Below are 18,889 nucleotides of genomic sequence, written 5' to 3'. Positions count from 1 at the left end.
ACTAAATAAACTCTTAAATATGCATACCTGAATGCCAAATGATGTGCTTCAAATGTAGCCAGAGTGCCAGTCTTCATATTGTGTCTGAGAAACATCTAGTTCAAGGCATCCATCAGTTTGATTAGCCTTTTTTCCTACTCTAACAGTTTAAAGCAGTAATCAGTCTGACTGAAGTGCTCTGAGAAACACCCCGGAGTGAGTAACCAACCATAAACAGACTTCAGAAAAATACTGTCCTTTAATCTCTCTACAACACTTCACAAATTAACTTGTGGGTTCTGCATACTAACATGAATTTGATGTACGCCAGGGCACGGTTTGTGCAGAGCAGTAGAGCCAATCAATTACTTTGAGTGCCACAAACTTATCTGATTAGAAACTTGGAGAAAAACAACATCGATGGTGCCAGAATCTCCCCTTATACTCTTAAATAGGGCACTATTTGAGGAGACAGCCATTTGTAGTGGTGTCTGAAACCATAGTGGATGTTATCTAGTGCACTCATTCAATCCCACAATGCACTACAATAACGTACAACCGATGCGCACTCAATGGCTAGAGAATACCCATAACGCATCATGAGGGTTGAGTGCCAAATGGATTCCCGTGTCTGACCTGAAGAAGGCGCTTGCAGCGGAATCATCCATCCATCCATCCATCCATCCATCCATCCATCCATCCATCCATCCATCCATCCATCCATCCAACCGCTGGTCAATGTGGGCACGCCATAATATCATAAAGAGATACATTTCTTTTTACAAGATTATTATATTGTGTAATTGAAGTTAATAGAGTCTATTTTCCATGACAGAGTTGAAGATAAATGTTTCATCTTACTACAGGAGCTACCAGTTTGCTAAGTTTTAAATTATTATTAAACATCAAGCACAAACTATGCAAAAATAAAACCCACAGGGCTGCACTCAGTGTCCGAATTCACTCACTCGTTTTCCTTCACTCCTTCAAGTGGACTATATTAGTGGATTAATGTAGGAAACAGTGAATGAGGGTTTACGGGGCAATTTCGAACACAGCCATAGTAATTTCTAGTTTGTACATTTAGAAATGGTGCATTGATGATAACAGATTCTGTCCATCTCTCCTGATCTTGTTTTCTGTGACGCTCCACAGAGGAACACCCAAACTCATGCTGGGTAAATGTTTAGCTTTCCAAAACTCTGTGTTGTTCTCCGCTCTCGCCTGTTCCAGCTGCAGAGGAAATGACAATGCTCAAAAAAAACAACAGCCGGCGCAATTCATAACCTCCGCATCTCTCTGTCTCTCTACAGCTGGTACATCTTGAGTACAGGGCGCTTCCTCGACTGTGAAAGGGGTCCTGACCCTGAAATCCAATACTTGACACTATAACGAAATAAAATATTGAGTAACAAACGCTCACATGGGGTGCTCAGATGCTTGTTTCAGGAATCCTCTCAGGCTTCTTGAAGAAAGACTAACACTGCGAATACAACTAAAAGCAGGATTACGATTTGAATGGGATAAAAGCCCGGATAGCGGATACAAAAAGATGGAGATTAGGAGAGTGGCTCAACGTAATGCATCTGTTAACAGGATCTGATCAAGTCAGCAATTTGTTTTCCATCACACAAGGAAGCACAGAAGTCTATGTGTGTGTGATAATGTACAGATAGAAAAATTCTGGCCTACTACTCATCATCAATCATTATTTTAGTGTTAAAACCCATAACCGATTAAACGGAGTGCGCTTTAGATGACGGAAAAGGTATGTAAAACCTTTATGTAAAAATGGAAGAAATGAGCGAATTTCCAATAATCAAACAATACATCAATATAATATATCTCTAATATGTTCAATATACTGTTTATCTCTAGTTTTTAAAATCCAATTAAAGTTGCCAAGCTTTGAAAGTTTATGACGTTTCTGAGAGACAAAGCAAGATATAGGAGAGGTTGTTTGACGGGAGACAGGATAGGGAATATTGCTTTACCTTTTCTGGCCTTGTGGTTTCTGGATAACAATGGATATTCCATTTCCCTCCCTGAAGACTCCAGCCGGCTACAGGGGCCCAAAGCTCAGCTTAAAAACTTTTTGTCATGACTTCATCCCTCCGCTCTCCCACCCTCTTTCTCGCTTCTCTTAGTTCTGACTTTCCCTCTGAACTCTCACAATTCTGTCTCTCGGTCCCCCTGTGGTGATGGTTCACATGCCGTATGTGTGGCCTCATGGCCTGACAATTCCGGTCCCATTTTTTTTTCTCTCTCAACGCAGCCTGGGGCCTGGGGCCTGTCCGCTGCTCTATCATGAAAAACATCACATGGATTTTGAACCCACAATTGGTCCACATAAAGTTTCTTGATTTCAGGGTTTTCAGAGTTGGCATGACGACTTTGCGATTAGAGGATAAAGTGTTTTATTAAATCAAGACCGAATCTTAGAAGAAAAGCTTGATTCATGATTTGTCATCATTTACTTCATGTCATTCTTGTATGTTTTTGTTCCATCTGCGGAAGACAAAAGAAGATATTTTGAAAAATGTGGTTTCTTTTGTCCATTCAATGAGAGTCAAGGGTGTCCAAAGCTAAATGTTATTTCGGACACCTGCATTGTACACCCTTAAAAATAAAGGTGCCAGGAAAAAACAAAAATGGGTTTTCACAGTGATGCCATCGAAGAACCATTTTTGATTCCCCAAAGAACCGTTTTGTAAAAGGTCCTTTAAAGAACCATTTTTTCCTAACCATTTTATAGTCTAAAGAACATTTTTGCACTACAAAGAACCTTTGGTGCAATGGAAAGGTTCTTTGGATATTAAACGTTCTTCATGGAACCATACACCCTGCCAAAGAACCATTTAATAAGCTTTATTTTTAAGAAAGCCTTCTTCAAAATATCTATTTGGAGGAAGATCTATTTGTTCCTCAAATCAAATCCACAATCTCCTATAGAGATCAGTGAAGCGGACCAGATGTGGCGCTTTCTGAACAGATTCGTTCCCTGGATCTGTCACGACATCACTGTCAGCACCAAATCAAACCTGGCATTCTGTGTCAGATAGCAAATCTGGAAGGAAATGAGACTTTGAAGGGTTGAATGGAGGAATGCGAATGGCGTGAGAGTGAGACTGGCCGAAAGGGAGTCGGATCATATCCCCACGCACACCCAAAGCGTCAGTCTTTTTCCAGGTGTGTTACTAACATCTTGGATTAAATACATGTATTGGAATATTGGAGAAACAGAACAATCTGGACAGCATATGGATACTGGGAAGCAAGTTGGCATATATGGCTACAACCAAACTAATTATCAACCGATATTAGAGATTTTGTATTTATCGATAATTGGTAATGATAATTTCCTGACTTTTTATTTCGATTATCTTCTTAAGTATTTCCCTCACTTAAAGGGTTAACTCAGTGGGTTGATTAGAATCTCTTAAAGCATCGAAAATACATTTTGGTCCAAAAATAACAAACACTACGACTTTATTCAGCATTGTCTTTTCTTCCGTGTTCCTCAAATAATGATTCAAACGGTTGTGAATCAGTGAATCGATCAATGATTCGGATCGCGTGTCAAACTGCGGAAATCACGTGACATTGGCGATCCGAATCATTGATCGATTCACTGATTCATGGCCGTTTGAATATTTATTTAAGGAACGCGGAAGAGAAGACAATGCTGAATAAAGTCGTAGTTTTTGTTATTTTTTGGACCAAAATGTATTTTCGATGTTTCAAGAGATTCTAATTAACCCACTGATGTCACATATGAACTTTAATGATGTTTTTATTCCCTTTCTGGACATGGACAGTATAGTGTGCCTCCACTTGGACACGGTCTCGGCTTAAATCTAAAATATCTTAAACTGTGTTCTGAAGATGAACGGAGGTCTTACGGGTGTGGAACGACATTAGGGTGAGGAGTTAATGACATCAATTTCATTTTTTCATTTTTAAGGTTGAATGCTAATAATGTTAAAACAATGTTAAATATAAACTCAAAACATTAACTTGTAGCATCTCAAATGACTTTTTTGTGTTTTATTGTTAATTTCTTTAGACAACAGACAACAGACTATACATCATTTTTATTGACAACAAAACCATAGGAAGGTTGCATTATGAAAATCTCTAGGCCTACATGAGAGAACTGCATTGCTAGAAGGAAACGATGATTAACTTCTACATCGCCAAAATCCTCCAAATGAGCTCCAAGTGAAACCAGACGCACATACACGTATCCTCATGGGTCAATCCCGCTTCCTGCCAAATCAGGCTCTGCCATCCTAAATCAAGCAGAATCCGGCCCAATGACACAAAAATAACTTCAGCGTGTTCATAAACAAACTCTTTCTGAGCATAAAAGTCTGCTTTTCTTTGATTGTTGCAAGCATGTCATATCTACATCACTGCAGAGGAATGCCCCGAGTCCCGGCCCGTGAGCCCAGACCCAACCCCAATACATTTGGTTCAGTTTATCATGAAGCCTGACTCCACATTACTCAATCTCTCACAAACACCATTAGTCTACACACTCTCGGGGCTACGGACCGCCAAGACACATACGTGGTCGCGCAGACACACAGCCACACACAACCATTTGTTATATGCACAGTACACCTGCAAGTACAGCGAGAAAGGGAGGTTTCCTGTTGTTTAATTTTAAAGCCAAGTGATCGAATGAGTAAAGGATAGCAGAGGTTGAATGAAGGGAATGCTTCATAACAGCATGTACACTATTACAGCAATTTCACATTACATCTCAGGTTAGGATCTGTCCAATAATAGGAAAACATCTGATGACAGCATAGCATTGATTTTTTTTAGCATTATTAAAATGAAAGAATGAAAGGGTAAGAGGAGGAGGGTCATTTTGCTTCTAGAGAGCACGTGATTGGACAAAATAAGTGAGTGCAGGATGATTTATCAATAGACATTAAAATGACCAATTTGCCAGAAGATGAAAACTACATTTTAAAATGCATACACTATCATTTCAAAGTTTGGGGTTTGTGTTGATACGATTTTTAATGTTTTTGAAAGAAGCCTCATATTCACAAAAGCTCCATTTATTTGATCAATAATAAAGTCAAAACTGTAATATTGTGAAAAAAGAACTGAATTAATTAGAAATTTTAATCTTTTATAACATTAAAAATGTCTTTACTGTTACTTTTGCTCAATTTAATGCCCTTGAATAAAAATTTATTCTACTAAAAGTGAATTGTCAACATGCAGGAGAGCTCTCCCATATAGATTAACCACAATGCTAACAGACATTGGTCAAAATCCACAAGACTTTGAATATAAACAGATAAATAACATCAGATCGTGTGCTAACCTCAAAGCCACGTCTCCAACAGACCAGACCCCAAGACCCAGACCAGACCCCAAGACCCAGATCAGACTCCAAGGCCCACTTTCAAAACTGAAACCAGACCACAACTAGACCCCCAGACCCAAACCAAGATTAGAAACCTTAAGACCCAGATACCAAGACCTGCAGTAACCCAAAAACCTAGATCAAGACTAGACACATTTACAGAATAAGAACAAACCCCAAGACTAGACTTCAAGATCCAGATCAAGTACTTGGCGGTCCATTTTACTGAGCTAAAAAGGAGAAAATGCCTTGATCAAAATGTGTTTTGAGAATCCAAACCGTGAGACCACATGTTTTGTGATCTAAAGATCTAGATTATGCACGCTGTACATCATCAAACACTTCAATATACTATGTGTAGGCTTATTTATAACGATTCTGTGAACCTATTATATAGTCTGAATACTTGCGTGACTATACTTGTGATCTAGAAACAACCTATTATGAATGCTATATACCCTAAATATCTCGGATAAAAAATAAGGCATTATTTATGACATTGACAGTAGTGTTGAAAATATCACCTAATATCATAGTGCTACAGAGATCTTCTAATAGAGAACTTACAGTATGATTTACAGCTCTTATAGTGCCAGTGTGGATTTCAGATCCCAGTTTACAGAACAAAAGTAATAACGTCAAGTAATTTACTGCGAGCGTTGAAACCACAGGCAACTGGATATTGTCTGGCTTTTGGCAAAATGCAAAATTTCTCTTGAAGTGTAGCTTTTAAATCTCTTGGGACGGTCGTCAGGAATTTTAGTATTGGGGAAAGCGGCACTCACTCCAGTTTATTGACTCTTTAATGACATCTGTGCACATATCGAGAGTAGCTCTTGGGATTCTGGGATGTGTGGGTGGAGCTTGTGAAGCTGAGTGATGGCATCTTTTCGCACTGTAAACGGGATCAGAATGAATGATTTATGGTTAGCCTGAGGGTACAGGAGCTGGCTCTTCCACTTTCCCAATGCTTGACACGGTGGCAGTCATATAATGCAAAAGCTTGTTTATAATTATACACAACGATTCACACGTTTACATACCAGAGGTATTCATTTTTTTACCTCAAACTTAGGAAAATTAGTTTTGTTTTCTCCAAATCAAGTCTCAAGTGTATCAGCAAATTCGTACTTCAACACTAATAAATTCTCAAACACTTTCCATAAATGATGACGCCATGAGTGTGGATCTGGAAACACTAAATATAACACGACGTTAGAAAAAAGAAGGGTCCTTTTAAATTTATCACGATGTTTACTGTGTTGAATGATTTTAAAACCTCTGTAAGTGACTTTTTTTGGGAATGCCAGGCATAAAATGTTCTCGGATATTACAGAAAAGGTGTCCTGGAAAATTGCATTGTATCTGTATGACAGTCCTAGAATTGGTAAAACCGTGTGTCAACCGTTTGGGGCAAAACTACCTGATTCAGTACTACGGCATAAAAAGACTATGTACCTCAAAATAATGGAAATAAATGTCATTCAATTGTCGTTCAAGCAGACTGCATGCAAAAACAAACATACTGTACACCACCAACCATCAACATAGTCTGATTCAAAAACAAATGACTCCTATAAACCAGTTCTTTTTAGTGACTCAAATCAGACTAACAAGTAGTATAGTCCGAATTCTCAAAACAAATTACTCTTATTAATTTTTTAACTAATATCATTACATATTAAAATCTTTAGCAACCTGGATCTATATAACGAATGTATCTCTACCTGCTGTGATCATATAAAACTCTCCTGATATTAGATTAACAATTACAGAAGAATAAAATAGAGCATAGGCCTATTTTGTTACCTTTTAGAGATCGGAAGGGTTTAGTTTGAGCAGATGTTTTATACCATCATTACTTTTCGCAGTACATTCATCATCTGGCTCAAATTCGCCATCTCAAACATATTCTCAAAACTGTCAAGAATCAATAGTTTGATCTTGACCAGATCCACCATCAAGTGACAGTGAGTCTAATATTTGATAGTGCTCAGTTCTCTGCAGTAAATCACTGAGCCATTTCAAGTTTTGCAGATGATTCTTCCTATTCTTTTGTTTTCTGCCTGCGGTGACTTTGAGTGTAACGTCACTTCATCATTGTGTATAAGACATTGCCACCTTGTCAAAAAAGGTGGAATGCACTTATTCAGGCATCAAAGATTCAATTATTGTTGTGCAGAAAAAAAATACTTACAACGTTACACACCTTGGGTCGTTAGCGGCCCTATACAATTTTTTACAAAAAAAAAAAAAACTAAAAATCAATGGGAAAAAAGGCATTCTTTTATCATTTTAGTAGAACGGTGATGTCTAACTTTTACAAAAAAAATGAATGAGGAGGAGGGTAGTGAATGACATCCCAGTTCACTAAAGAATCTAGGTATGTGTTTAAGGGTTCACTGAAATGTACACAAACAGGGCTTGACATTAACACCCGCCAGCCCGCCAAATGCGGGTAGATTTCAGCTTTGGCGGGTAAGGCAGCCACTTCCACTAGCCACCTTGGCGGGTAAAATATAATTTTAGCCTACAGCCAAATGAAATGCGAAGACCGTCGTATCACAAAATAAAAAATGTGTTACAATTCTTTATCGATCAACTTGCAGTAAGTGAAGATAGGCGGAATAGCGCTGAATGACACACAACAAAAGCGTGCAGAAGCTCTGTCACACGTGCAATCAGTTCTCCTTGTCAGTGTTGGGCAGTAGCATCGCTACATTTCTGAAGATCAAGCTTAAATTGGAAACACAACTGCCAAGTTGCGGATATACTTCACTTTCTACGTTCCTTTCTGCCTCGCGCAGACGCGCACAAATGCGCGCGAGCCTTTCAAAGGACACCTTTGGCAATGAGCGCGAAATACATGCACTATCTAGTTGTTTCCGAGTGCTCAGTTCGCTGTTGCACGTGCGTCTTCCGTGTGGTGACAAAAGATAAATCGTCTTCAAGTTTTAAAAGAATCTATTGTGTCGCTTAAATAAACACCTCTTATTAAAAGCATCGGGGTCCAGCCTGGCCACCTCTTGATATGAATGAATGAAACTTTTCCATAGAGAACCCACGCACGCACGCACACACACACACACACACAGATATAGGCACATGTTTTGTTTTTTGCCATGTTGGTAGACTACTGTTTGGAGCAGGTCTTAATTCTTTTGCTACTGTAGCCTACTTTGAGCTGAGTTGAGTTGTAAATTAACTTAGTTTCCTGCAAAAGTGCCCAAGTCTAAATTGAGCATAAATGCAAACACATATCATACACATACAGATGAGCATACACACACTCTCGACACCTAGGTTTTTTTTAATATTATGGATCACATGTTTTTGTTGCCAAATTGATTGCGACAATTTTTGAATGTTGAGAATTTATTTGTTGGAAGATCATTTAAAAGAATAGTTAAGTTAAGATGAATAAGTTAACATTAATAAACAGCATTAAGATTAATAGCTCATGTGTGAGATTCATATGTGGTTAAAAACAATCTATGTGTCATTATGATTGGTGAACTGTATTGAAACGGACTTCATTTCCCAAGATGCAGTGTGCCATGGTGAAAGGTCACGTGACTGTTTTGTTGATGTTCAGGAGCTTGAGCAAGGAGCCATCTTGTGAATGATTTGCTGAGCAAGCACACGCTGTATTCACTCTTGTTTTGTTTGTTTTGTTCCATTAAACGTCGAAAACGAAGCAACGTCTCCCTTCGTTATTCTTAGTCACCAAGACGATAAATGTACATCATTTTTGGTGCCGAAAACCCGGGAAGCAGAAAGCTATGGGTGACGAAGATAACGAAGAGCGACCGGCCGGTGTGGAACAACTTGAAAGGTCCAAAAGAAAGCGTCGGACAATACGGAGTTCCACAACGAGACTGCTGAACCAGATCGACGTTGAATTATTAAAGGAAGAAAAGGATATCGATCGTGTGCGGGACATGTTAGCCGTGTTGTCAGCAAAGGAGGACAGTTTACGCGAGCTGGACAGCATAGTGGAGGAACACACTGCGCTGGAGGACGTGGAGGCGGAGATTGAACTCGCAGAGGAATACAGAGACCGCGTCATCGAGATGAAAGCGCGAGCTCACCGAGTGATCCGAGAACATGATACTGTGAGTAACCCAAGGCCTGCTCTGTCAAGTGATAGTAGCGCAAATAAACCGACTGTGAGACTGCCCAAGCTACAAATTGAGAAGTTCAGCGGAGATGTTAGTGAATGGCAGGAATTTTGGAGCCAGTATGAGACTGCTATTTATAGCAACAATGCACTTTGTAAAAAGGAAAAGTTTACCTACCTGAAAACTTACCTTACTGGAACGGCTGCAAAAGCAGTAGCAGGACTCACATTGACAGACAGTAACTATGATGCTGCAGTTGATATTCTAAAAAGCAGATTTGGAAGGAAAGATCTCATTGTAAATGCTCACATGTCAAAGCTTCTGAATCTCTCTCCTGTTAAGAAATCATCTGATGTCAGGGCATTAAGGCAGTTATATGATGACTGTGAAATTCAAGTCAGAAGCCTGGAGTCGTTGGGAGTGGTATCAGACACCTATGGTGGTATGTTGTGCCCAATATTGCTCCGAATGATGCCAGACGACATGGCTCTTGAATACAGCCGTCACAGAGGGGATGATGATGATGAGTGGAATGTGCCTAATGTGTTGAAGTTCCTGCAGAAAGAGGTTCAGAGCCGAGAGAGAACTTTACAAATGATGAAATCATACAACCAGAGAGAAAATCAGTCTGCTAACAAAACGTGCAGCAAATCATATTCAGCCAGTGATGTGAAATTAAAGAAACCAAGCATGACATCTGCAGCTGCACTACACATTGCTGACCAGAAAATGCAAAACTGCCTGTTCTGTGATAGCGCTGAACACAAATCTGAAAAATGTCCAGACCACTCAGTGTCGGCACGCAAGGAAAAACTGAAGAAGCTTGGCAGGTGCTTTATGTGTCTGGGGTCCAAACACATCGCCAGGTTTTGCAGGTCAAAGGGAACGTCATGTGCCACATGTGGAGGCAGGCATCATACAGCCATTTGTGAGAAAAATGAGGCATCTCCACCTGCTGCGGCTGCCAACATTGACACTGTTATTTCCTCAGTAATTCCCCAAGCAGAGAAAGGCAAACCTGACATTGAGAACACTGTGCTGCTACAGACCGCCAAGGCATGGGTTATAGGACCCACAAGCAGGAAGATGGTCCGCTGCTTGCTAGATGGAGGCAGTCAGGGGAGTTTTGTGCATGAGAATGTGGTGAAGGAGCTGCAGCTACCTGTTACTAGACAAGGGACACTTACTCTTCACACATTTGGCTCCTCTGCTCCAACAACGGTGAGTCGCAACATAGTGAAGCTCAGCTTGAAGAATGTTTGGGATAATCGGCAGGGAATTGAAATAGAGGCAGTTGTCACCCCCAAAGTGTGCACAGCGCTGATGAAAGTGCCTGGTGAACATATACAAAGGGAAATGAAAAGCAGAGGTCTTCAACTAGCAGACTGTGCTGGAGATGATAAAACTGAGCTTTCTGTGCTAATTGGCTCTGATTACTACTGGCAGATAGTATCAGGAAGAGTAGAAAGACTGACAAAGAGCCTAGTGGCACTGGAGAGCACTTTCGGATGGGCAGTGCAAGGCCCAGTAGCAGTGTCCAGCATGACAGAGACAACCTGCATGCATATTCAGCTTAGCGAGGATGCACAGATTGATAAACAGCTGCATGCATTCTGGGAGCTTGAGTCCCTGGGCATCACAAGTGAGAAGTCTGAGAGCCCAGAGGATGTAGAAGCGTTGCAGCGGTTCGAGGAAACCTCCATCTTCAAGGATGGGCGTTACGAAGTGGAGTTGCCATGGCGACATCATCATCCTCCACTCCAAGACAATTACCGCATCGCAAAAAAGAGACTTGAGAGTTTAAAAAGGAAACTAAGCAAAGACGTCACACTCTACAGCAGATACAATGAAGTTGTGGAGGACTACTTAAAACAAGGAATGGCTGAGGATGTGCCAAGGGAGCATGCATCACCACAAGGCAGTCAGACATATTACTTACCTCATCACGCTGTATTGAGAGAGGATAAGACGACAACGAAACTGCGGGTTGTATTTGATGCATCATCCCACGAAGATAGAAGTCCCTCACTAAATGACTGTCTCTTAACAGGTCCCAATCTGAATCCAGATCTGATGAGTATTTTGATCAAATTTAGACTGCATGAAATCGCATATATGGCAGATATCAAGAAAGCATTTCTTCAGATTTCACTCTCAGAAAGAGATCGGGACGCTGTGAGATTTCTGTGGTTCATAGGACCACCAAAAGAGGAGAAGGACATGACGCTGCGCATACTCAGAATGACGAGAGTGGTGTTTGGAGCTTCATCAAGCCCATTCTTACTCGCAGCCACCATTAGGAAGCATTTGAGACAGTATGAGCTAGAACACCCACAAGTTGTAGAAGTCCTCCGCTCCTCACTCTATGTTGATGATTTTATTTCAAGTGCAAGTGAGGTGATAGAGGCACATACAGTGACAACAACAGCCAGGAACATTATGTCTGTTGCAGGCATGGAGCTATGTAAATGGATGACGAACTCTCCTGAGCTCAAAGAAAAATGGCAGAAGAGCTCGATGGATTGTGCTGTGCAGCCAGAACCACACGGGTCTGTGCTGAAGGTGCTGGGTTTAGTGTGGAGACCGGGCACTGATGATTTTGTTTTCGACCTCAGGGGGCTGCTTGATATTCTAAAAGACAGAGAAAACACAAAACGAAGTGTTTTGCAGTCTTCTGCACGCATTTTTGACCCTCTAGGATTCCTGACTCCCTTCACCATCAGGATTAAGTGCATGTTCCAAGAGATGTGGGAGAGAGGGCTCAAGTGGGACGAGGAACTGCCACCTGATCTGACGAAAAAATGGCAACGGTGGTGTTCAGAGCTCCCTCAGCTGCATCAGGTCTCAATCCCACGATGGTACCAAACACACATGCCACATCAGGACGGTCAAGAGTTAAGGCTACATGTGTTCTGTGACTCGAGTGAAAGGGCTTATAGTGCAGTTGCTTATCTTCAAGGAGAAACAAAGGAAGGAGAGGTCACCATAAGCCTGGTTGCATCCAAGTCCAGAGTGGCTCCACTCAAAAGGATGACACTGCCACGCTTGGAGCTAATGGGTGCTGTAATAGCAGCCAGGCTGGGGAACACCCTCATGAAAGCACTGCAACTAGACAAGACACAACTCAGACTATGGACAGACTCAATGATAGTGCTGCATTGGATTTGTGGTTCTGCTCATAAGTGGAAACAGTTTGTAGCAAATAGAGTCACAGAAATCCAGTCTCTAACTGACCCGCAGTCATGGTCTCATTGCAAAGGGAATATGAATCCAGCTGACCTCCCCACCAGAGGCCTAACTGTGCAGGACCTGAAGCAGAGCACAATGTGGTGGAATGGTCCTTGTGGTCTGATGTCACCTGATCAGTCAGAGAACACTCGGGAAGATGTTCAGGAAGATGAGGTAAGGTCTGAACTCAGATCCAAATACCAGACTGCCATACAGCTTGTCACCAAAGACCCAGACCTTTTAAGCCCTGTTTTATGTCTGGAGGAATACAGCAAACTAAAAACAGTGCTCCGAGTGACAGCCTGGGTAAAGAGGTTTATCACCAACACCCGCTCAAGCACAAAATTCAGTGGTGAACTGACGGCAGAAGAGCTGAATGAAGCAGGAAAACACTGGATAAAGGTGATTCAGAACCAGAGTTTCAGCTCTGAAATTGATCTGCTGAAAGCAGGGAAATGTCCCAACACTGACTCCAGAATCCGAGAGCTAAAACCATTTCTGGATGAAGATGAGTTGCTCAGTGTGGGAGGAAGGCTCCAGTATTCTGATCTCTCTTACAGAGAAAAGCACCCTTGGATTTTGCCCAACAACCACCGATACGCAGAAATGTTGGTGCAGTATGAACATGAGAAGATAATGCATGCGGGTGTACGAGACACTTTAGTGCAGACAAGAGAGAAGTATTGGATTTTGAGGGCACGACAGGTAGTGAAGAAGGTTGTGTCCAGATGTGTATTCTGCAAGAAATTCAAGGCAAAGGCTGGACAGCAGACTACAGCACCACTGCCAAGAGACAGAATAACAGAGTCACCGCCATTTGAGACAACTGGGGTGGACTTCGCAGGGCCACTCTATGTGAAGACACAGAGCGTTATGACAAAAGCGTATATAGCACTTTTCACTTGTGCTGTGACCAGAGCAGTCCACTTAGAGTTGGTCTCAGATATGTCTACAGAGAACTTCCTGCTAGCGTTGAAAAGATTCATCTCGAGAAGAGGATTATGTAAGGTGATCTATTCCGATAATGCCAAGACGTTCAAGAGAGCTGATCAAGATTTGAAGGAGCTCTGGAAAGGAATTAAAGACCCACAGCTGCGGGAGTTCTTCTCAGAGAAGGGCATAACCTGGCGGTTCATCGTTGAAAGAGCAGCCTGGTGGGGCGGATTCTGGGAGCGGCTGGTAAGATCAGTCAAAATTATTCTCAGAAAAGTGCTTGGCAGAGCTAAACTTAACTTTGAAGAAATGTGCACCATTCTGACTGAAGCTGAAGCCATAATTAACTCGAGGCCGCTCACTTATGTGCACAATGATGTGGATGAGCCAGAGCCACTAACACCTGCTCACTTCTTGGTGGGTCAGAGACTGACCTGCTTGCCTCCTAAGCCATGTCCAGCTGAGGCTAACCATCCAACAGCGAGCAAGGAGGAGATGAACAGGCGGTGGCGCTACAGACAAAGACTTATGACCAACATCTGGAACCGATGGCGGAGAGAGTATTTGCTGGATTTGAAGTCGGCCCATCGCTGTGACACCCCACAGCCTTCTCTGCTGAAGGTCGGAGATGTTGCACTCATCGGAGAAGACAACACTCCCAGGCAGAGCTGGAGGCTAGGAAGAATTGAGGAACTGTTTCCGGGTCGTGATGGCCTAGTGAGGTCATGTGCAGTTCGCACAAGTTCAGGGACTGTTCTGCGGAGACCCATCCAGCTTTTGTATCCTTTGGAAATTATATAAACTGTAGTTTATGGGGGGGAGGATGTTGAGAATTTATTTGTTGGAAGATCATTTAAAAGAATAGTTAAGTTAAGATGAATAAGTTAACATTAATAAACAGCATTAAGATTAATAGCTCATGTGTGAGATTCATATGTGGTTAAAAACAATCTATGTGTCATTATGATTGGTGAACTGTATTGAAACGGACTTCATTTCCCAAGATGCAGTGTGCCATGGTGAAAGGTCACGTGACTGTTTTGTTGATGTTCAGGAGCTTGAGCAAGGAGCCATCTTGTGAATGATTTGCTGAGCAAGCACACGCTGTATTCACTCTTGTTTTGTTTGTTTTGTTCCATTAAACGTCGAAAACGAAGCAACGTCTCCCTTCGTTATTCTTAGTCACCAAGACGATAAATGTACAACATTGAATAACTGAAAAAGTATGCTTGTCTATCTGCTTGAATTGTATTGATCACTGAGATAACACTGATTGGAATGAAGTTGGTTCAATGTAAAATTAAATAAATAAAAAATAGCTTTAACTACTATAATAAACTACTTTTGCCAAGTTGCTGTAGCTTAGCTTGCTACATTTCCTAGGGGGGTAGCTTCAGTGTAGCGAAGCCTACTCTACGTTAAATTAAGCTATCTCACTCTGCATGTGAAAGTTTGAAAGGGTTTTAAATCTTCAAAATCAAGTAAAATGACCCAAAATCAAGTAATTTAAGCATGCCAAAATTAACTTTAATCATATAAAATGTAATTTTCAAACTGCAAAATTGTGGCCAGTGAAAATGCTGAGTGGCTAGTAACTTTGGAAAACCACTAGCCACAGTGGCTGGTGAGCAAAAAAGTTAATGTCAAGCCCTGTACACAAAGAATCAGAATCAAATCAAACCTTTATCCCAGTTCTACAATTCGGGATTAGTCCTCTCAAACACATACATGGCATGAGGTTTATTCAGAGGGCAGCAGCAATCATGTGGACTGGTGTGGTTTTCACAGCATTTCATCTATGAACGGGAAGCATTCATCTGGAAACACAGAGCATAATGGGCCAAAGGGCCTGCAAGCAGCCTGCTTTTATGCCCACTTAAGATCAAGTCAGTAAACAAAAACATATGAAAGACAAACTCACCCGCTGACTGCCGCACTCAAATCCCTGCATGCTGCCCTTCAGGCAAAAAGTGTTTGGAGAAGTGAAATGACACGGCAGTTTACATCAAGCACACCTTCGCTATCCACCTTCAGCCCTTAGGCAAAGTAGCTCCTTTCGCTATTAAACTGAAGCATATTGTCGACACCCTGACCTCTGACCTGCACAAAGATCTATCTGTCAAGGTTTTTCTTCAAGCCTTCTCAGGAAGAGAGAGCTTTGCTGAAGCAAGTCCATCTGACTTTGATTCGGAGTTGGATTCAGGCCCAGGGTTGCTGCCTTGTACGCTAATGAGTTATTTATTTGCCCGACTGCAAGATGACAGCTCTGAGAATTCAGTTTGAATTCAACAATAACACGAACAAACTCACCTCCACACCTGAGGTCCAGGAGCTCACATGCACACTCACTCTGAAGAGATTCTCTCAAAAATAAACATTTTGAAGAAACTCCTACAAGTTGGTAGAGAGTACCTATCTGGGTGTACCTATCTCAGGGGAATGCACAAGTTTTGGGAGAATGCAAAAGTTTTGCGAGCCAATGCAAATTTCGTCGAGGAATGAAAGTTCGGAGAGAAGGCAAAAGTGTTGCGAGCCTATGCAAAAGCATCGGATGTCATGAGGGTAAGTTAAGGACAGAGTTTTTATTCTTGTGTAAAATAACTCTTTGAGGAGAAATGCATGCAAAAATGCAGACTTATCAGGACAGTAGCGCTTAGCTAGGCGACTCTGCATTACCGCTCTAGTCCAAAATAAATGCAGAGGAATGCGCCTCAAAAACGCAGAGGAGATAAAGGCACACTAACCTCGGCACAGAAGAAAAATTGCGACAGAGAGAAAAATTCACCTGCTGGAATTCCAGGACTTCCTGTTCTCAAGGTTTTGTCTCTCCTCACTCTTCGATGCACAAATTTCCAGGGTTCCTACATGGGCTCTCCAGTCTCCAATGGAGAAGATACCACAATACTTATCTCACACGGTTAGGAGAGATCGAGGCAGAAACAGAAAGAGAGAAAGAGACACACAATTGGGAGGGGTCTCTGATTAAAATTCTCCTGGCACATTGTAGAAGGCCGTCGCAGCAATAAAGCCCTGCTGGCTGGCTTTTGTTCAAGTTTAAGGCTGTAGTGTTTTTTCACTCTGATTCTGCTTCTTTTGGTCTTCTGGCAGTCTTTTCTAGAACTGAAGGGAGGGTGCAGGGAGGTAAAATAAAAAACTACCAGGGTAAGAAAAAAAAAAAAACATAGCCCCCTCCTCTCTCCCCTCGCTCTTGTCTTCTCACTTTCTTCAGATGTGGTATTCATTGGTCTCTGAAGGGTTACCAGGTCCGAACAATGCCCAGCATCAGACCGCAACAAAGCCGAAGCAGCTTTCAAATGGTCTTACAAACTAACACGGCCTTCAAAGCTGAAAGACTGCCAAGAGTTTGCTTTGTAGATTCACAATCAGAAATGGAGAACTAACAGAAATAAACCTGGCCAATTTTTGTAACATTTTGAGACTGGCTAAAGATTACATTTAACAACGTTATGATGTTTTTTAAGATACATTTTAAGCGAGTTTTAGATGACGGCAAAGGCAATGTAAATGTGAAAATGGGGAAATTAGCATGTAGACTTAAATATCTAAAGGCCAATTCACACGGTACCGACAAACGTGTCTGTTGCCATCTGACGGTGTTTGACAGTACGGTGTTAACTGGCCTTTTGGTCCTGTTCACACAGCGTATTAAGATGCGTTTTGGTCGATTGGATTACAAGTACTGCATTTGGACTGCATTTTTTTAATATAGTGCTTTTATCCAAAGCGCTTTACATTTTGCCTCACATTCACCCATTCATACACCGACGGCGATGTCAGCCATGTAAGGCGCCATCTAGGGATGCGCGATATACCGGTACTGGAAAAATACCGGTATATATTTTATTTAAAACGGTACGATATCATGATTTGGCACATTTCGGTATATGCTGCTGTTCCGAAGTTCACCGCTAGATGGCAGCGCGCTACCCAAACTGACCCGAAACAACCGGCAAATGTGACAACAACATAGACGGACAAAATGGATAAAGCAGTTGAATCTCACTCAAGATGCCCAAAACGAATTAATAAAGAGAGGAGTAGAAGTGACATTTGTAATGACTTTGCTTATAAAACTGATGAAGAACCATCAAACCTAGCCAAGAAGCATCTGTCACTATTCTGACTTTAAGACTTCTGAAGAGATCGACAGGTCAGTGAATTATTCAAACCATCTCATTTAGACATTTATTTTCTTTTAACACTGATCAACGCACACACACAGCCTAACATAAGATCGAATATCACAATCTCCAGCGTTCGTTTCAACCAATGACATTTAGATCTCATTATATTTGCACGCGTACTATTGCACTATTTATATTCCCGTTAGACACCGCCGACTGTGTTTATGTGAATAACTTACTCACTAAAGACGGACATTTGTACATAATTCTGTGTATTTGACTGTTTAAGGAAACTTAATGTGTAATGTGCGAGCGTGACTAAGTGACAGGCGTGTGTGTGTGTGTGTGTGTGTGTGTGTGTGTGTGTGTGTGTGTGTGTGTGTCGTATGAGCTCATATCTCCTGTAACTGTTATTACGAAATGCGATAAAATCTCTTGCATGTTCAAATGATTTCCGTTATCCATCCCGAGACCAGCGTGAAATGTTGAATCGGATTATGCAGATTGCTTTAGTGTAGTGCGATGTCTTTTGAAACCAGAAGCAATTTGCTAATTTTGAGAGATTTTTGCTGAAATTATTTCTCACAAGAAAGTTTTCAAATGACTGATTTGATGTGATAAGCTTTGCTGATTAATTTACTAATAAACATTTGTGGTAATTTCCCACTTTATAAACTCAAAACTTGCATAATTGTTCTCATTCGCGTGCAATATACCCGCGCTAATATCAGACCGCGTGGTATCGATTTAATATCGGTACTTCGGTATTAGATTGTGGTACCGTACCGAAGCCAAAATTGTGGTATCGAGCCATCCCTAGCGCCATCCAGCTCGTCGGGAGCAGCTGGGGTTAGGTGTCTTGCTCAAGGACACCTCGACACTTGGTCAGGTGAAACCGGGGATTGAACCACCAACCTTCTGGTTTGTAGACAACCTACATGAACCACTGAGCCACTGCCGCCCCAAGTAGACGAGGAAGACATTCACGTTTACACCTGGTGTTTTAATCCGTCCAGTCGACTTTCAACCACTTCTGTCTTGAGTTCTTCGAGGAAAGGGTCTATGGGCGGGTAAATATTTGGGCTTTTTCAGAT

General features: G+C 41.6%; 2 protein-coding genes across 5 annotated transcripts in view; one reads left to right on the top strand and one right to left on the bottom strand.

Annotated features, from left to right (window-relative positions):
- The window catches only part of add3a (adducin 3 (gamma) a), a 159,091-nt gene that overhangs the window by 66,221 nt on the left and 73,981 nt on the right, over positions 1-18,889 (bottom strand). The window contains exon 1 of one of the 4 annotated variants that reach the window (XM_067416254.1): positions 16,436-16,583. The exons of 2 other annotated variants lie outside the window; for them this stretch is intronic. The gene's annotated coding sequence lies outside the window, so the exon portion shown is untranslated. Of the gene's footprint in view, positions 1-1,973; positions 2,090-16,435; positions 16,584-18,889 lie in introns of those variants that run through there. One more of the 4 variants, XM_067416255.1, reaches the window with a different exon arrangement.
- On the top strand, positions 9,122-14,451 carry LOC137039778 (uncharacterized). Its single transcript, XM_067415054.1, has one exon. It carries the CDS (start codon positions 9,151-9,153, stop codon positions 14,449-14,451), a length of 5,301 nt encoding a protein of 1,766 aa, XP_067271155.1. The 5' UTR covers positions 9,122-9,150.

Source organism: Pseudorasbora parva, chromosome 14, assembly GCF_024679245.1.
Source record: "Pseudorasbora parva isolate DD20220531a chromosome 14, ASM2467924v1, whole genome shotgun sequence".
Classification (NCBI taxonomy): domain Eukaryota; kingdom Metazoa; phylum Chordata; class Actinopteri; order Cypriniformes; family Gobionidae; genus Pseudorasbora; species Pseudorasbora parva.
The sequence above is the reverse complement of the archived record's forward strand: the minus strand, read 5'-3'. Positions and strand labels throughout refer to the sequence as shown.

Excerpts from the sequence above, each read along its gene's own strand:
- LOC137039778 (XM_067415054.1), top strand. The coding sequence starts at position 9,151 with ATGGGTGACGAAGATAACGAAGAGCGACCGGCCGGTGTGGAACAACTT.